Here is a 20,059-nt window from a genome sequence, read left to right on the forward strand (position 1 = left end):
TCCTGAAATATCTATAATAATCTTGGGTACATTTCGGAATTAAAGGCAGGTTGAAATATTTGTAGAAATAGATCATGTAAAGTCCATAATTGTGCAATTGTGGCATCTGTTTCTTTCCAAAAGATGTAGCTGCTGTTTACATTTTCATGTGGCACCCTGAAGGGGGTCCACAATGCTCCCTCTCACAATCAATTACTCTAGCCGTCTGCACTTTAGGATTTACCCATTCTCTCTGTAGTTATGTAGGGGCATATTTATGAGCCCCTTGTGCCGCTGGAGCGTCACTATAAAATCATATCGACAAGGCCACACAAATCCACTTTGCGTGGCTTTGAAAATGGCCTCATAGATATTGAATAAGGCAAAGCAGCGCAAGTCGCTGCGTTGCCTTACTCTGTGCTTGGAGGTGATCCAGGGGCGTTAAGGTGGGAGTTCCCACACAACATCCATGGTTTTTGACACTTCCCAGATTTACACTGGTTTGGTAAGCAGTGTCAGTTATAGGGCTTGACAGTGCAGTACAGAATTTCATCCCATGGACTTAACAATCAGGCATCGTGGTAGGGTGACCATAATACAGAACGAAAAAATGGGACACGGGCACAAACATAGAAATAGGACTAAATGTCCTATTATGTATCAGGGTGTGTATGTATGTATGTGTGTGTGTATGTGTATATATATATATATATATATATATATATATATATATATATATATATATACACACAAATATATACATTTTTCACGTTCCCTCCCCGTTCTGTGAAGAGCTCCACGTTCCATTTGCTGGTGGGCCAGACTAGACCTAGAGCTCCAATTCACACCTCAATAAATCCTGCTGTGCTCCTTGAATGGGGTGAGGCAGCACAGCAGGAGAGTTTGAACCAGTAAACTTCTGTCCCTAGTTTCTGGGAAGGCCGGTTGAAATGTGAGCCTGCACAACAATGTGATGAATGTGCAGGTTCAACCGACTCTCCCTTAAAAACCAGGACATTTTACTGTTTTAGAGTAAAGTGTTGGGACACCGCGACTGACCTTCAAAAACCAGGACTGCCCGGGATGTGTGGTCAACCTACATCATGGTTACTGCCCACAGGGGAGAATGTAGGACAACTCTTCCCTCTAAATTAGGGACTGACAGAAGAGGCTCGAGCCAACAGCAAAAAAAATACCAGACCCAGAATGTGCCTAACAATTAGTTGTAAAAACATGTATGCAGTTTAATATAAGTATTTTTAAAATTTTGTAGTTCACAAAATGTGATAACATCTAGAGAGTTTCCTGCTTTTATGAAATAAACTTGCTGTGAAAAAATAATAAATAAATGTCTCATGTCTCCTAATATCACTTAATTTCAGGAAAAAAAAACATTGAGAAGAGCTGATTAGCGGTAAAGCTAGCTATCACAGTTTAAACAGTAGTTTCCGTTATTGACTCTAGTCTTAGGAAGTGTGCCATGACAAAACAATTATAATAAATTATTACAGTAGGGTAGATACTTCATTTTCTTCTTGTGAAAAACTTGTAGATTTGCAATAGGAAAATGAGAGACAGTTTTTTACAAATACCTTACAGGCTTACATATGCCATATATGTAATATTATTATTTTTTGCAGGAGGGATACTCCCATATGTAATGTCCTTTATTGTGGATGTAATTCTTACATTGAACTTGTGCTCCCCCGCAGTTGAATTTGCAATAAAATATGATTTATTCATTAGAATTGAATGATAACAAATGTTATATATAATTTACAGCACAATAAAATGTGCCCTCTTGATTTGTAGGCTAACAAGGCCTTTCACATATTTAAGTGGCACTAATTAAGCTTTAATGTTGTTTTTCAGAAAAACAAATTTGGAGCCATCTGAAAGAAAATGGTAAAAGACGAAGTCTCGAAATTGCAAAAGGTGTTGGGATGCAGACTAAAAGTGATGTGAACAAAAGTTTATACTCACTGATGGATAAGGGATACATTACGAATGAGGGGGCGAACTGGTTCATTAAGGGAACACAAGAAGCGACAGCTTCAGGTACATTACATTCTGTAAACGATTCTCTATCTTTGTGAATTGAAATGAGGGTACAGAGAGCCGCAGCTCAGCAAATATAGGGCCTTATTTGAGTTTAGGGGACGGTTATGCTGCCCAGTATTGGCGGTTAGCTCAGCTGACGAGTTACAAGCACATCATATCATAATCCACTTGCAACAAGGCAGACGGGGATCCTTCACATCTGTGACGGACTGCTCATCTTCCAGACTCTATATCGCGCCCTCAATGCAGGTCTTTAACAACAGGGCTCTCGAAGGATGACACTACATCATTACAGAGCACTGCCAATGACTCAAGCGTTGTACATGGGTGCTATCAACCCCTTTCCAAGGAGGCTGTCACTGCTGGAGAAACCTGGGGATTTGTCTTCAGTCAGGTATTTCACTCAAAACCATACTACATCCTTGAAAATAAATGAAAGAGGCTGTGGGTTTGACCTCTCTCGCTGGTTCTTTCCAAAGAGAGGACTGATCATGAATGCGATGTCTAGTAGAGCACCCAGGAGAGTACTTCGAAGAAGAGAAGAAATTAGGCTCACTTGGGGTGTGTTGCAGCAAGGTTGTTGGCTCATTGTGATGGGCAGGTAGCCACAGAAAGGGCCACGTAATAGTTCGCTATACCTGTTGATGGGCGATAGTGGAAGAAACCATGGCTCTTCTAACACTCATTGATTTATGGAGGTTACATTCTGGCGATATAAAGATAAAAACACTGTCATCTCATATGGGAGTCTATTTCATTAGTTAATTGGTCTGAAGATTAAACCGGTGTTCTGAATATCAGCCCTGATATCCATTTTTACTTAGTTTTTAAAATATTTGAACAATACTGCATGCTTTATTGATTTGTTTGAAAGTTGCTGTTGAAAGTCAACTCTAAAAATGCAAATCAGACAATGTAATCATATTTTAAGTGAACCTTAATTTTATGCAAATATAGCATGCCTGATCCTCAGATATCCTAAGCAACCTGAAAAACTCGAGCACTATCGTAATGAAATTTATATTTATTAATGACAACACATTTTTAGCGAAGGATTGGTGGACCAGGAGCTCAAAAACATTCCCAGTGGCGGGAATTTGGCACTGATCAGCAGCCTCACAGTTTGACCCAGGAATGTTCATGCCTCCACGTAGGGTATCATGTAAACGTGTTTTGTATTTCAATCTGTTAAGTTTCTGACACGTATATTTGCAGTAACAGATATTCAAAGTCCAAGTCATGTAAAATCAAACAGGAAAGACATATGTAAGAAGCAGTATACTGCAATTGGATTCTTGGAGTCTACATGGCATGCTTTAGTTGTCACTACAAGGTTTCCCACGGCTTACTATACTTTCTTTCACTAACGTATCAAAGAGAAGATCTTCAGTGAACATTACTGAGTGAAGTACTCGCCCAGCCATTGACCTGCCTTCTCCCGATCCTGGTATTAACTGCATCCTCCACTTTATTTTCTGTGTTTGTCTAATAGAACTGCAAAGATTGAGGTGACAATTAGTCTTCTCTTGCATCTCTTTCTTTCCAAGTTTGAATTCCTTGCTTCACCGTGTCCTGCTTTTTCATTCTCCCTTTTTTATGTTGGTACATGTCTGTCTCATACCTTTTTTTGCTTTGATAGTATATTTCACCATGATAGCTCGAGTTTTCTTTCTTCATTCTCTGCCTCTCTCTCTCTTTAGCTTTTAACACGCCAACATTTGTATTGTTCTTGCCTTTACAGTCTTTCTCTCTCCATGGCTCTTCCTGTGCAGTTTTCTTTCTCTTTCTTTTTATTTGTCTCTCCTTGTAATTCTAATTGTATTAGTATTTATATAGCGATTACTACCCCTGATGAGGCATCAAAGTGCTTTTCGGTGAGTAGCACGCTACTGTCTCTAACTTTAAAAAAGGCTGCCTCTCTTAATGAGTGTTCCTTGCAGTTAATATAAGTTCTTCCAAAGAACACAACGGCCAAATAGTTACTCAACATTTGATAAAATCAGTGCACTCTCATATGAAATACCTTTTCAATTTGAACATTTTATTGGACAAGATTACTATTTTGGAGTGCCACGGTTGGAAGATTTAATCAGATATATTATTTTACCAAAAATGGCAACAAATTCGTCAAATGAGTACCAATTAAAACCTCTGATTGCATCCCTCCAGTTTAATCCCTTCAATCTCCCGCACACACAAGTTAGACCAAAGCTATCATGACCACACCCACCTCAGCAGTCCTTACTCATTAGACAGGGGTGAAAGTAACACAGCATTTATTTGAATTGACTGAAGTTTTAGTAAAAATAGTTACCATTAATATGATCAAACTTTCAATTCACAAAAAAGATATAGCACACACATTTTCTGTTAATGTGTACACACATTTTAAAATCACACAGTCAAAACAGGTGTAGGTTAAAAACAAGCAATCAGTCTGAAAAAAATAATCATATTCCTAGGTTGCTCCATCCTCTTTCAAGCCTCTGCCCCGGAAGTGCTCTCCTGTACACGTTTCTCCTAACTTTCTGGGCTGGAGAGATGTAGCTGCAGCAAATTAAGCATCTGGGGCAAAGGCTGGGTACATTGGCGAATTGCACAATATAAGGGCAGATCTTGTGGCTAGAAAAAATGTTAATCTACTTTGATTTCCACTGGCCAGAAAAAAAAAAAATGGACGCCCGTTTCCGAAGAACTGGTATTTCAACAACATACTCCATACACATTTCAGATCCTGTCCATTCTTTGACAGATGTAAAAAAATCTCATGAAGGCACATTTGATTAATGTATTGCTCTTAACTTTCTCTGACTATGTAATAATACGTCTGATTTGTTAATACTCTGACACAATCCTGTGAAGGACAAAACCTTCATGATTATTTCTGCCACCCCTGTTGCACCATTAGTGCGCACACCTGGGCTTTTTCAAATTTCAGCAAAACCTCATGCAAAGAAAGTGATCCTTACCTGTCTAAACCGGAGAATAGTAACAGGCCCTGTTGTTTTTTTTTAAAACACCACTGATAATAATTATTTCTCTTCTTGAAGGTATTCAACCCCTAATCGCAGTTTATCAAAGGTAACACAGCTGTTTGATTGACCCATGAGAAATGCATTCTAATTTACTTACAGAAATTTTGCATCCGCATGACCTCTGGGTTAAAGGCCATTTTAAGTCAATAAAAGTAGTGTTAATTGAGACTTTGTCAATTTGGAGTATTTTGCACAGATCAAAAATAGTCGAAAACTTTGTTCACCCTTGAATAAGAGGAACCTCACCATTGCACTGGGCAGAATGCTCTTCCCATCCACTCCTCCCGAAATCCTTTTTAAATGAAGTGTGTGCCTATTGTATATAGGACTGTAGTTGGTTTCTTATGATAAATTTCTCTCTTATTGCCCATGGTATTTATTGCCATTAATTTTGCCATTATTACGTATGGACTACTGCTGCTATTGGCATCATTTCAAGACAGCACAGTGCTAATCCATGAGCCAAGGCTATCTCCATAACTTGTTGTTTCACTCTTCTCTCCCTTATCACGTCTTTTGCTTGTCTTTTTTCTCTTTTTGCGAGCTAAGCCTTGTTGATTATGACCGTCCTGAATGCACTTATCTTTACCTCTACTTATTGGCGGCTCTCACTTGTTCTTCACTGCTGTAATTAGCTGTCTGAATGCATCATTTATTAGGTTCTCCATTGTTTACTAATCTGACAGTACCATCTCTTGGCGCCTTCTCTCAATTGCTAATCTTATTTTTTGTATTCCTTCCACACTGTCATTTAGAAGCAGTGGCGACTGCCATATATATAAAGTTGCGGGCGGCAATGACATAATACTTAAAAAAAATATGGTCCATATCCAGTTCACAGAAACTTCACAACAGCGCAGGTGTAAAGAGGTCTACAATGGGACGTAACTATTCTTAGTACTGTTGTGCAGTTCCTTACTCCTACCAATAGGCAGACTGACTTAATCCAAGTCTGTCTCAGGCGTGAGTATGCCGCACAAACAAACAGAACATGGGCTACATTTTCATAATCTTTTTTTACAACTTGGACAAATCAATGAAGACCCTGTTTGCGTTGCCCATTTGGCAGTGAATGCCTTAAGTGGTAGAGAACCCGTCCTGAACTGGATATCTAATTTCCTATCAACATAATTAGTGATACAGTCCAGGTATTGCTCATACAGTGGGCTTGACTTAAATAGTGCAGAGTCCATAGGAAGAGTCCAGTCCCTCTGTTGCTGTTTTCAGCATCCTTCTAGGCTGACACCTAATGCCAATATAATTTCTTAATTTGTTCTTTTGATGGAAATAACTTAATATCTGTGAGCTACAAAGCTTTTTAATGTTCCGACACCAGTCAATTTCACCGAATCTGTCTAGCCTAATTGTGTCATGGAAAGCCTCAGCGTAATTGGTTACTTCAGGATTTGTCCATGAGTCCGGACTGGCGCTCCCTTAGCTATTGCTTTACTCAGCAAAAATAAAACTGGTCAATGCCTTGCATTATTGGCAATTAATCTTCCGCTCATGTCAAGGTCAAGCGGATAAGAGGGTGTCTTAGGGGAGGGAGACCAAAGTTCTATTGAACTTCTGTTCAGGCTTCGTCCTATCAGAAAGATTACAAAAAACTAGAGAGTACTGGAACATTCTGCCCTGCAGCCACAGCTTTAGAATCATAGCTCTGCAGTGGGGGTGCAATAGGTTTACTTTATGAAGAATCGTGTTCCTTCAGAATGGTGCCTGCTATTTGTTTGCGTTTAAGGGGTACTTTGACTATATTGTTTTCCATGACATGGTAGATGGTAATTTTATTCCAAAGTGCTCAATTGAATCCACTCTTTCAAGCTCCTCTCCGCCCATAAACATGTTCCCTCTGAATGATTTATGCCCATTGATTCACAAAAATGTCATCTTAGCTCCATTGATCTCTAAGCCTTGTACCGTGCAAAACTACTCAAAGTGAGATAAAAGTATTTGAAGCCCTTTTGGTGTTTAGGACACAAGGAAGATATCATCTGTGAATAGTGAAGTGGACACCTTCGCACTGGCCAACCATGGAACATCAGCAGGAAAAGGTGAAGGGAAGTGCACAACCTCATTCAAATAAAAGGACAAGGTAGGAGCAAGAGTACATCCCTGCTGAACTCCCTTCCTGACAGGGATTGAGTTGTAAGATGACTCTGTTCCCTATAACAAACTCTTGCGTAGTTACCCTCATGAAGCCGGACAATGAATGATAGCATATTAGGAGACATTCCTATTTGTTGTAGCACTTGCCAAAGCTTCTGTCGAGGGACCAGGTCAAAAGCAGACTTCAGTTCGCCACATATAATTGACCTTTTCTGATTAGCACTGTTTTCCAAATGAAAGAGAATAAAACGAAAAACCTGGACAACAGTGCTAGTTTTACCCTGAAGCCTGCTTAGAAGGGATAAATTATTTGCCCTTCTTCAGTGAATGTTTTTCCTTGAAGCCTGCTTAAAAGGAAGAAAATATTTGCCCTTCTTCAATGCATAGGTGGATTTTCTCCAATACAGCCCGACAAAAGAACTTCTGGATTGAATCTATCAAACTTATTGGTCTGTACTTCAGAGAAAGACTACTATCCCCTTTTTTTGTAGATGAATATCACCTCAGCGCCTTTTCATGAGTCAGGATCGGCTCTCCCTTATCTATTGCTTCACTCAAAAGTAAAATGTAGGTGGCCCATTTTGGTCTATCATAGATGAAAATATCTCCAGGAACGGCATCTGGCCTGTGGCTTTCCCCTGAACAGTAGCACCAACTGCAGATTCTATATCATGGAGATCAAAAGTGTGAATGTGATCTATATGATCTGTCATAATAACGTTCTTATCTCCACTAGTTCTATTGCAGTCATACAAGGCTTGAATATAGTTAACCCAAGGTAAGGGCAAGAAATGATTTTCTGGTTGGGCAGCCTCCTCATTCCTCCCCAATGAACGAGAGACCAAAATGTAGTCATATCGCTCTCGTTGCAGGTACTTCAAAGATCACGGCACCTTTGCTTATCTCAGTCACCTTCCACTTGGTGTTGGGGCTTGTTTGCATACCTTACACAGGGTCCAAACTTCATTTAATTTTTGATTTTTAATGGTTGATATAAGCAGAGCTCTGGACTTCCTGCACTCATCGTTAAACCAAGTGGTAATGTTATGGCTTTTCCTTCTATTGTGTTAATTAGGCACGAGGAAGTGAATAGTTGACTGGAGAAAAAAAGCTTAGGTGGATATTTATAACTTCCTGCAGATTCTACCTAGTGGCTTTAGTGACTTCTAATTTATTAATGCATTAGATAAGTCAGTCCCAATAGAGGGCAAAGCGTCTTGTCCCGCTTCTAGCTGAAGCTATTTAAGGTGGCGTATATTGTTAGCTAGCTGTACGTCCTTGGTAACACAACGTAGATGAGGGTCAGGAAACAGTTTCCCGAATATGGTCTCATAGAAGGACATAGGGGGTTGTGGCCTCTTTCCATTCTGCTTTCCATGACCATTTCCTCAGCACATTGCCATAATCTTAAATCAATCAATATATATATATAATCGATACAGCTCTAGTGATGAAGTTTATTGTAGGTAGATACCCCTCTATTTTCTGAACGTGTTCTACCATTTGCTGCCCTTAAACCATATTCTAAGGTAAGAGCTTTCAGTTGCAAAGCTGCTTGGGTACACTTTTTAAATGGGACTAGATGAAGCAAGCTAGGGAATAGCCCTCCTTTCATCCTCCCCACCAGCCAACTTTGCATGATCCCTGTCCAAAAGTTCGATTGTAGTGTTGAAGTTGCCTGCCATGATAATGTGTGCAGGTTGACTCGAAATTTCCCATAAATTGTCTAGCTTTTGAATTGTGTCTAACGACTTGCCTCTTTGAATCCTTCTTGCATGGATGTTATAGATTTCAACCTTAGGCTTCTTAGCAGTACTTGGATGAAGGCCTAAAATATTAGGGAAATCTGTCTCAATTCTTTCCATTTTAAAACTGAGCACAAGTCTCACACTCAGGCTGACACCCAGGCTGTTATGCCACCAGAAGGCCGTCCACACACATTTCTTTTATTTGGAATGAAAATATTTAAATAGACAACCCTAAATACTGGTGTAGTGCTCCACATCCCCTGAAATAGGCAGATATTGAACCTATTGACTAAGATGTTCCATTCCAGTAAGTTCTCTTTCATGTTTAGACCTGCCACATTCCAGGAGACAATGGAGACCCCCTCAGAGGGGACTCTGCTTGATCTTTCATGAGTCCCACTGTACAGTTCACATACAGTTGAGGTAGTGTTGGGCAAGATAAAGGTCTGGGCACTTTGTTGGCAAGCAAGTTAGGACTGGAACATTATTATAAATCTCCTGCTAGGCCTTACATTTGTTTCTCATGTGTGGAGCCAATGAAAGAGAAATGTCCTCACTATTCAGTCAATCTAGGGACTACAGAGAGAAACTTGTGTCTGGATGTAAAGTGATCAAATTAGTTGAGAGCATGGTTGCCCCTCTTTACTTAAACTGTATAAGGCAGTCATTTGGTGGGCTAGTTCTTAAATCTAGGGCCACTAAGCTGTCAGTCAGATTTCTGTTGGTAAAGGTAACTTCAATGAGGTCAAACTTGGATCCGCTGATGAAATGTCTTTTAGCACTAATAATATCCTCCCTGCTGACCGATTTACAGTCCCTGTGCCCACCCCCCATTGACCTGCCTCCCTCCATGTGTGCTATAGCCCATTCTGGCAGGCTTCCATTCTCCACCAGTTTCCATATATCTGGTCTCCCGAATGGCTCCCCATGTTCTCTCAGGGTAGTAGATCTCACGTTAGGCGTATCAAAGTCAGTCTCCTTCTGCCTTCCCTTATTGGTGTTATTTATGTCTGCTACTGCACCCAAAAGTTGCTTCACCCGACCTGCTAACTGAAAAAACATAGGCCCATATTTATACTTTGGCGCAGTCGTGCGTCAAAAATTTTACCGCCGGCTAACGCAATTCCAACGCGCCATGCGGGCGCCTTATTTATGGAATGACATTAGCCGGCGCTGCGGACTGGTGTGCGTAAAAAAAAATGACTCACACCAGGCAGCGCCGGCGTATGGGAAAATGGGGGTTGTGCGTCAAAAAATGGGGCAGGTCAGGTCTGAGGCAAAATTCAGGCCTCAAACCGGATTTGCGCCATTTTTTTTTTGACGCCCAACCTCCATTGACATGACTCCTGTCTTAGCAAAGACAGGAGTCATGCCCCCTTGCCCAATGACCATGCCCAGGGGACTTATGTCCCCTGGGCATGGTCATTGGGCATAGTGGCATGTAGGGGGGCCCAAATCAGGCCCCCCCTATGCCACAAAAAAAATCTGAAAAAAATACTTACCCGAACTTACCTTTACTTCCCTGGGATGGGTCCCTCCATCCTTGGGTGTCCTCCTGGGGTGGGCAAGGGTGGCAGGGGGTGTCCCTGGGGGCAGGGGAGGACACCTCTGGGCTCCTTCTGAGCCCACAGGTCCCTTAACGCCTGCCCTGACTCAGGCGTTAAAAAACGGCGCCCATCAGGCTGTGCGTAATTTTTTAAATATGGGGTACAGGGCTTAAAGTCATTTTTTGGAAGGGAACGCCTACCTTGCATATAATTAACGCAAGGAAGGTTCCCCGTTCCAAAAAATGACGCACATGGTGGAATTTTGACGCCCGCGGGGTCGGACGTCAAAGTATAACTATGGGGCAGGTTTTGCGCTGACTGTGCGTCAAAATTTTTGACGCACATTCGGCGCAAACAGAGTATAAATATGCCCCATAGTTTTAGGGACCCCTATTTTTTCGTTTACCTCTCTGACTAACCCCAAAAGATTTTCATGGTGAGGTGACAATTGGACATTGGATGATCTGTAAACACCCTGCTTCAATCTTAAATCACAAATATCCGGGTTCTGCCTGACTGTTTGCAAGAGCGCAAGTGAAAGTGAGTTCCAGGGGTATATATCTCGTGGGGAATCCACATGAAGTAAATCTGAAGGGACTGCTACATAAATTGTACTAGAAGTTAAATCATTGCCAGGGGCACTATAGCTTCTTTCTTTTTGAACATACTGGGTAGTGTTCGCACAATCAGCTTTGATTTCCTAATTGCTCCTCCCTAATTGCTATCTCGGATCATGGGGTTTTGTTACCAATAATTGATTTAACCTATCAAACAGTTATCAATTTCATTTAAAGTACAATTATTTGCTTTCTTCATTACTTTTCTTAGATGTTTCCTGGGAAAGTTGTGAGGCTTTATGTTTCCCCATTGAGCCTCTTTACACACAAAAATGAATATTAAACAAATAAAGAATACTGTGAATATTTGGCTTTAACTAAGCAGGGTTGAAATACAAAAGATACCCAAACACAGAATACTCACCAGGTAAGGGGGTTTTAAGTTATAAGCTCAAGATGTTATGTCAATTAAAATAAAAGGGACTAAAAGTTGTTCCTATTTGTCAATGCAGTATTCGAAAGCCCTGTCATGCAATTAAACAAAGGAAAATACAGCGAGAAATAAAAACAAAACATTCAGTATAATAACCAAGCCCACTCAAACTTTGTATCTTTCAGGGGAGGGAAAAAAGCCTACGACAACCTTTTCATGGCTAACGTTCTCTATAGCTCAGTATTAAAAAAGAAGTTGCAGCTTGTAGACTAGACTTAAAGTATCTTGCAACAAAAATGTGGAGGCGTCTCCTAGCTCAGGGAAGGTTAGGGCTTGTGGGCTGCCTCGGGGTGGACTGCTGGACCACATGCTGCCGGTGTTACCTCCTTCTAGATTGAAGTCTCTGGTGGACGAATTCTCATCCCAGTCAAAGGTTGAGAAGTAGGGCCAAAAAGGGAGCAATGGCAGAGGTAGGTAGTACGTCTCTATGCATTGAAATTAGACTTGTGAGAATAACAGTTGGGGCGCTGATGCGGAGCCAAGGGAGGTGGCCCTGCCCTGGCTGTTTCTGGGGCTGACCGGCGCAGGATGGGTCTGCTCTTGTCCCGGGCTTTGCCAGGGTATTTCCTGCACGGGACCCGCAGAGCGGGTGGATGCCTTGCACTATATAGTGCTGAATCAGCTGGTGATGGAAGGGCCACCTCCTCCTTGATCCCCCAAAGTACTCTGGGACAGGTAGTCCCTTTCTGCCTCCTGGATTGCATCCTACGCAGCGGTGGATTATTTGCGCTATATAGCGCTGAATCAGGTGGTGGTGGGAAGGCCGCCTTCACCTTGGGCCCCCAAAATACTCATTGCTGCATGTAACTGTGTCTCTTGATTGCAAAGTACAGTCGCCCTTGGGCAATGTGCGTAATATATGTTCAAAACAAAGGATACAGGTGGTAATACTGTTGCTTTGTGGCATGCTCAGAGACACATTTATTGACAGTACGTTTGGAAGGGATGCTTGTTTTCACACTGGTGGAATTCTTCTTGGACCTACTCACCGCTGCTCTCCTTCCCCAACCTTAAAGTCCTGCTCTGACTGAATCTTCAATAAACAGCTGTACTATATAACAACCCAGAGCCCAATATATGTTGCGCATATAGCAATTACTGATGACAGGGTTTACAAAACAGGCAATAAGATCACATTTGCCAGCACTAGTCAGCCCGTTAAAACATTTATCCCTGCACTCAGGACATTTTCAGGGGCTCAGCATCATGCAGGTGTTATTTGGCCCTCATTGTATTTATTGAGTTTGTTTACCATAGACGTTGGAGGCAGGATTGTTTTTGTGCAGGACGGGTTATCTTCCTCCACAAAAACAATCCTCAAAGGCATGCTTGTGAGAAAGTAGCCTCTGTCTGGTATGGTTACCCACACTTTTGGCCTATTTGTGAGTGTGTGTCAGCATGTTTTGCCTGTCTCACTGGGATCCTGCTAGCCAGGACCCCAGTGCTCATAGTTTGTGGCCTAATGTGTGTGTTGTCAGTAGTGCTTAACTGTGTCACTGAAGTTCTGCTAACCAGAACTTCAGTGCTAATGCTCTCTCTGCTTCCAAATTAGTCACTATAGTTTAGTGACTTCATATTCCAATTCCAATTGGCACACTGGACCACCCTTATAAGTCTCTAGCATATGATACCTAGGTACCCAGGGCATTGGGGTTCCAGGAGATCCTTATGGGCTGCAGCATTTTTTTTGCTACCCATAAGGAGCTCAGACAAACCTTTCCACAGGACTACCACTGCAGCCTGCATGAAATAGTGCACACACTATTTCACAGGCATTTTCACTGCACTTAAGTAACTTATAAGTCACCCATATGTCTAACCTTCATTTAGTGAAGGCTAGGTGTAAAGTTACTAAGTGTGAGGGCACCCTTGCACTAGCAAAGGGGCCCCCACGCTGTCCAGGGCCAATTCCCCAGACTTCGTGACTGCGGGGATACCATTACACACATGCACTACATATAGGTCAATACCTATATGTAGCTTCACAATGGTAACTCCGAATATGGCCATGTAAGGTGTCTAAAATCATGGACCTGTCCACCCCATTCCAAATCTGGTATTGGGGGCAATCCCATGCATCCTGTGGGCTCCACCATGGACCCCCAGTACTGCCAAACCAGCTCTCTGAGGCTTGCACTGCAGCTACAGCTGCTGCCACCTCACAGACAGGGTTCTGCCCTCCTGGGGTCTGACCAGCTCAGTCCCAGGAAGGCAGAACAAAGCATTTCCTTTGGGAGGAGGGAGTTACACCCTCTCCCTTTTGAAATAGGTGTTACAGGCTCAGGAGGGGTAGCCTCCCAGAGCCTCTTGAAATGCTTTGAAGGGCACAGATTGTGCCCTCCTTGCATAAGCCACTTTATACTAGTTCAGGGACCCCCAGTCCCTGCTCTGGCATGAATCTGGACAAAGGAACAGGGAGTGACCACTCCCCTGTCCATCACCACCCCAGGGGTGGTGCCCAGAGATCCTCCAGTGTGTCCATGGCGTTTCCATCTTGTTTTCCAAGTTGTAAGAACACTCTGGAGATCTCTGAGTGGCCAGTGCCAGCAGTTGACGTCAGAGACCCCTCTGAGTAGGTGCATATCTGGTTGGGTAGCCAATCCCCATCTCAGGGCTATTTAGGGTCTCTCCTGTGGGTTCCTCTTCAGATTCGGCTTGCAAGTTTCCTCCAGGAATCCTCTGCATCCTCTGCTTCAGCTTCTGACCGTCAGAACAGCCGCAGACTGCTCCAGGAACCGCTGAAACTGCAACAAAGTATCCAGAAAGGCTACTGTGACCCTGCAACTTCAGCTCCAGCCAGCAACTGCAACAGTTTCCAAGGTGTGCACGCTCTGAGGACTCCCTGTTTTCACCCTGCACCAGAAGAACTGAAGGAATCTCCTGTGGAGTGATGGAGTCACTTCCCTGCTCCAGCAGGCACCTTTCAAGACGACGTCCATTTCTCTGGGATTCCTTTCCTGACGACAAGCGTGCTCCCTGGAACCCAGAAGGTGGACCCATCTGACCCAGACTGTCCTAAGGTCCAGCTGTCCAAATATGGAGGAAGTAAGAGCTTGCCTTCCCAGTTTGCGACAGTACCCTTGTGACCGCGTCATCTCTAGCTCCTTGGGCTTCTGTGCACTTCTTCCAAGAATCCTTCATACACAGTGTAGCTCAGGTCCCCAGCACTCCATCCTGTGACCACAACACACTGAGTTGTTCTCTGGCGGCGTGGGACCTTCTTTTGTTGTGCTGCAGCAACTGCAGTTTGCACCTTCTTTCTCCCCGTGTCCTGGGACTCCCGTGGGTGCTGCCTGGTCATCTGTGGGCTCTCTCCAGTGATGGGAGCCCCCTCTGCTTCCTCAGTCTGAGTTGAGGCCCCCAGGTCCCTCGTGGAACTAGCCAGCGCCATTTTGACGGAAACCGCAACCTTGCTTGAACCAAGGCTTGTTGGATGAATCCAGCGACACAAACTGCCTGCACACAAATTCTTGACGTGGGACATCTCTTGCATCACACAGGAACCCGCAGCCATCTTCTTTGGTGCTCTTCTGCAGACTTCTTCTAACCGGAGAATCCTCTTTTGCACCATCTTCTAAGTTGGCAGGGGCTCCTGTCCTCCTGGAATCTTCTGCCACTTCTGGACTTGGTCTCCTCTCTTCACAGGTCTTCAGGTCCAGGAATCCACCTTTTGTTGCTTGCAGTCTTGCTTGGTTCTTGCAATAACTCTAATCACTACATGTAGTGTGTCCTGAGGAAACTTGCTGTACTTTACTCCTACTTTCCTGGGCTCTGGGGTGGGGTATTTTACTTACCTTTGGTGTTTTCTTACACTCTCAACACCCCTCTGCACACTACACTTGCATAGGGGGGAATTCGGGAATCGCATTCCACTTTCTTAGTGTATGGTCTGTGTTGCCCGTAGGCCTATTGCATTCTATTGTATTTTCTACTGTTTGCACTATTCTATGACTATTTACTTACCTGATTTTGGCCTCTAGTGTATATATTGTGTATAATACTTACCTCCAGAAGGAGTATTGCCTCTAAGATATTTTTGGCCTTGTGTCACTAAAATAAAGTATCTTTATTTTGGCAACACTGAGTATTGTATTTTATTGTGTATAAGTACTGTGTAACTATAGTGGTATTGCAGGAGCTTTGCATGTCTCCTAGCTCAGCCTAAGCTGCTCTGCTACAGCTACCTCTAGACAGCCTAAGCTGCTGGAACACTGAGTACATTTCACTAATAAAAGATAACTGGACCTGATGTAAGGTGTAAGTACCTAGGGCACCCACTACAAACCAGGCCAGCCTCCTTCAATGCTCCTCTTTCTAAATGTGCTGCAAAATGCAGCACGTATAGAAAGAGAAAAAAACAAGGTGAAATAAAGATATTTCTCCTTCTTACACCTCATCTTGGGAGATGTTGCATTTTGTAGCATTTCCAGGTCTACCAGTAAGGGTAAGTCTGAGTGTGTGTCAAAACTCATGGGTTGATGCATGGGAACATCCACGTTCCACCCATGGGAAACGTACTTTGGGATGAGTAATGCAAAACAATGATTTTCGCAGCATTGTGTTACTCTAGATTTATCAAGTTACTTTGGGCCATGCAGGGTGGCCTTGCGTGGCTTGATAAATCTGACTTAGTAGTGGCGACACCCTCACGCCCCTTAACTTGGTGCAAGAATATTGCAACTCAATGGCAAATATGGCCCCTAGTGATTGACTGCAGCAGATCATGAGTTTAAAATGCAGGATGTCCTGGTATGGACTGCTCAGTTGCTGGTATTGGAAAACACCCTAGTGCCATCAGTTGAAATTGGGCTTTGAGATGGCAATTCCCTCACACCACCAGTGTCATCTACATTAGAAACATCTTCATCGTCCCAAGAGCATGTATGTATGCCCGGGTCAAGTCAGGAGAAGCAGAACCTAGAACAATACATGCATACAGAGGTGTTGAAAAAGAAACAGTATTGCCTATCTCTGGGTTGTTCTGTTCTCTTATGAATTATTCAACTCATTATGTTTGCTTTCTTTTGAAGAGTTTCTTGATGTACACTTTGAAATAAACTTAGTTTGTTCAATTTCTATATTACTATACAGCGAAAGTTCGGGAGGATTAAAAATTGATTTCACAAAAAGAGCAGTTTATGAATACTAGTATCTTACAGGAAACACATTATTGATGACATCAGCCTTTTGCACTGATTGTGATAGTTTGTGGTGTTCAGCACGTTATTTTTCAACATTGAAAACCTACATTTTTGTGCATAGTGCTAATTATAATGTGGCAGGATCACAGTTACCACAAGTGTAATGCAACTACAACAAGGAGAAGCTAACATGGGAGAAGTATCTGGAAGAAATCAAAGAAGGTGCCCTCAAAATGGTAAAATAAGACATTATTAGTATAGCAAACCCCCTATCCAGAAGTAAAAAAAAAAAAAAGATTTACGCTACTCAAAAGATGTTTCAGAAATTTAGAAGTAAAATAGATCTCAGAAGCAAGAGAACATGAGCATACGTTTATAAAAGCAAAGTGCTGCTGGTAAAGAAGTAAGTGGACCAGTTCAAAAATCAAAGTAAAAAATAGATGAATCAATCAAACAAGAAGCAAGAATGGTTACAAGATATTTGTGTCTAAAGGATATGCAAAGGTGGAATTGAAAGAAAGAGAGGAAATCATTGGGAAAACTTGAATTAAAGAAGGATTTCTGGAACATAGTAAAAGGAACGGAAACACATGCTCTAAAGAAACATTGGTAAGTCCATGCAAGATAACTCCGACCAAGGAAGAACAATGAATATGTTTACTCAGATGTCAACGCGACCTTTGACACATCTGCACATAAAGTGAAATTGATTAACGTAGGTCACATGGTAGTGGAGTATATACGCCTCTGTCTGAAAGACAGGAATTCATTATGACCCCAGTGAGTGGTTCATCAAACTCCACAACTGACCATCAGTCCTATTTAGAAACAATTGCTGCTATAGTGATTCTTTCTAAAATGACAAGTTCCACTCCCACATTGTGAGAGTACTTTGTGAGAAATTAATGCATAGGACACCCACAAGTTGTGGTGGTTCGCTCAACACCTCCCTTTGTTTTTCAGGCATAAAAGCTAATAATGGAGAATTGTTTATGAAAAACAACAAAACCTAGTCCACCATGCAACCGAGGTAGACTCTGAATTGGTCAATCCACCATGAATACAGCTAACTTCCTAATAGAATAAAGGCACTCACCCTGTGGCAGATGGACGACTTCCAAACATTTTGTGTTGGTAGAAGTGGCAAAAGTTCCATAGATGCACACTCATGGTTCCCCTACCTCTTAAAGCGGCAGTGGAACTATGCATTTTGCAGCATGACTGCAAACCACCATATGAGACCAACAGTGTACTTGTAAATAAAGTTCATTCAGGGGCGTAGTGTGCCCTGTTGGATACCATTAGTATATGTATTAGGGTTTTCTCCTTCAAATAACTTCATCAGTTTCACTCAAAGAGTTCTAACTGTGAATGCACATGAAGATATTCGGGCTGGACTGAGTAGACCAAAGGCCCCATTTCTGATCAGAGGGCAGAAAGTAACCCTTATGCTGGGCTCCAGTTCTTTATAAATGATTCTAACTTGAGATGTGTTTGAAGTGACCTGGCCCAGGGTAGCTTTAAATGTGAATGATATAATTCCGAAAATGTCTCAGCGAAGTAGCACTGATGCTGTTGGATACATGGGGGAGGAAATCAAATTTCAGAATACCTGATGAAAAGCAAGGTGTATATCGCAGAGTCCGGGCCACCCAGCATGAGATGGGTGCATAATTATGACTTAGGCATCATTATGAATTGAAGAGCACCAGGACCTGTGGTAATTGATAATGACATGGATGTTGAGGAATTATTGTCGAACTTTTAGAAAGCCCTCTATTCTAGTTTGGAAACGGAGAAGGGATACATGCATAGAATGTTTATGAAAAAAGGGGGCAGTGACAATCATAAAGCTAGAAATATTTATATGATGATTATGCAGGAGGTGAAACTCATACTAGGGGAAAAGGTTGCAGTAGAGGATATAGAACCAGTGGAGTAGTTCTTACAAAAGGTCAGACAGAGATTTAAACCTTGTGTAGACCTAAGGCACCTCAACCAGAACATTGGGATAGATTGTTTCCTTTTTCAGAATATTAGTGAGATGTTGATATTGTTGAGGGTTGGTGGGTATTTCTCAAAGTTAGGCTTGAGAAATGATTTCCATCAGATTCAACTACATTTGAGTACCAAAGCACTTGGGGCCAGATGTACCACAGGATTTTACCCATTCTGTGTCTACGGGAAAAAGCTTTCGTACATATGGCCCTTGGACTTTTAAAGCACCCAAAGGCATATTTCAATTAACTCTACTTCCGTTTGGCTGTGTTTCTGCTGCCAGTGTTTTCCAGGGTTTGATTTCTGGTGTACAGAAAGATTAGCAGAAAGCAGTCTTCTTTCAAGAAGACATTCTGTTGTTTGGAGGTACCACAGAAAAGCACATCAAGGCTTTGAAATGGGTTTTGGAGAGGTTATGAAGAGAGGCATGACATTAGGGAAAGAGAAGTGTAAATTCACAGAACAAGAAGTGGAGTACTTGAGATGTTCAATTTCTTCAGTAGGTGTTAGACCAATGGCGGGTGTGGGAGTGCAAATGTGAATTTGCCTCCTCAGATAAGGAAGAACTTTGGTTCTGAGCTTAATTGAATTCTGTGCTAACTTTGTGTTAGACTGTGCTGAAAAGACTGAGGATCTGATAATTCTATTGAGGAAAGTGGTGTTTTTTTCATAGGAGAGTGTCATAAATAACTTTCACAACCATAAAGCAGGAAATAATTCAGGCAGGTATACTGAATCCTTTAAATGTTACTGTGAGAAAGGACTTCTTTTGACTTGGTAAGCCCCCAGGTTTGCCTGGAAAATGATGTAGTTTCAAACTGTGAGCACCCTGGGCCCATGCTAAACAGGTTCCCAGAGCCAGATCTCTTCCTCAAAACTGTGCTATGTTTGGCACTTCGGCCACCCTTGTAAGTCCCTAGTAAATGGTACCCCTGGTATCTAGGGCATGGGTACTGAAGAGGGCCCACAGAGCTGCAGAACCAATTGTGCCATTCTGAGAGGCCCAACACCAGCCTCATACAGACTGTCATTGCACGTGCATGACCAGGTTTATTTAAAAGTTGCAAACTCTACATTGCGCTCACTAAGAGTGCCATGCCCATTAACACTGCATGCAACATAGGTAAGTCACTTGTCTTGCAGGCCTTACAGCCCTAAGGCAGGGTGAACTATAATGCGTGTGAGGGCATATGTGTGCATGAGCAAATATGCCCCTAGTGTGTCTTTGTCTTTGTCCTTACAAGACATAGTAAGTGTACAGGGAAGCCATAGCAAATACATTTGCAGGACACTGGTCATGACGCGTTCCCCAGCTACGTTATGGCCTCTCTGAATACTGGGTTGTATGGTATCAAACAACTCAGAATAAAAAAACCCACACTGATGCCAAT

General features: G+C 42.4%; 1 protein-coding gene across 3 annotated transcripts in view; it reads left to right on the top strand.

The window, feature by feature from the left end:
- Window positions 1-20,059, top strand: part of ZBP1 (Z-DNA binding protein 1) — a 172,476-nt gene that overhangs the window by 107,673 nt on the left and 44,744 nt on the right. For all 3 annotated transcript variants that reach the window (XM_069201969.1, XM_069201967.1, XM_069201968.1), the window contains one exon: window positions 1,852-2,037. In XM_069201969.1, the coding sequence (XP_069058070.1) occupies window positions 1,852-2,037 (186 nt within the window). The remainder of the gene's footprint in view (window positions 1-1,851; window positions 2,038-20,059) is intronic.

This window comes from Pleurodeles waltl, chromosome 7 (genome assembly GCF_031143425.1).
Source record: "Pleurodeles waltl isolate 20211129_DDA chromosome 7, aPleWal1.hap1.20221129, whole genome shotgun sequence".
NCBI classification, from domain to species: domain Eukaryota; kingdom Metazoa; phylum Chordata; class Amphibia; order Caudata; family Salamandridae; genus Pleurodeles; species Pleurodeles waltl.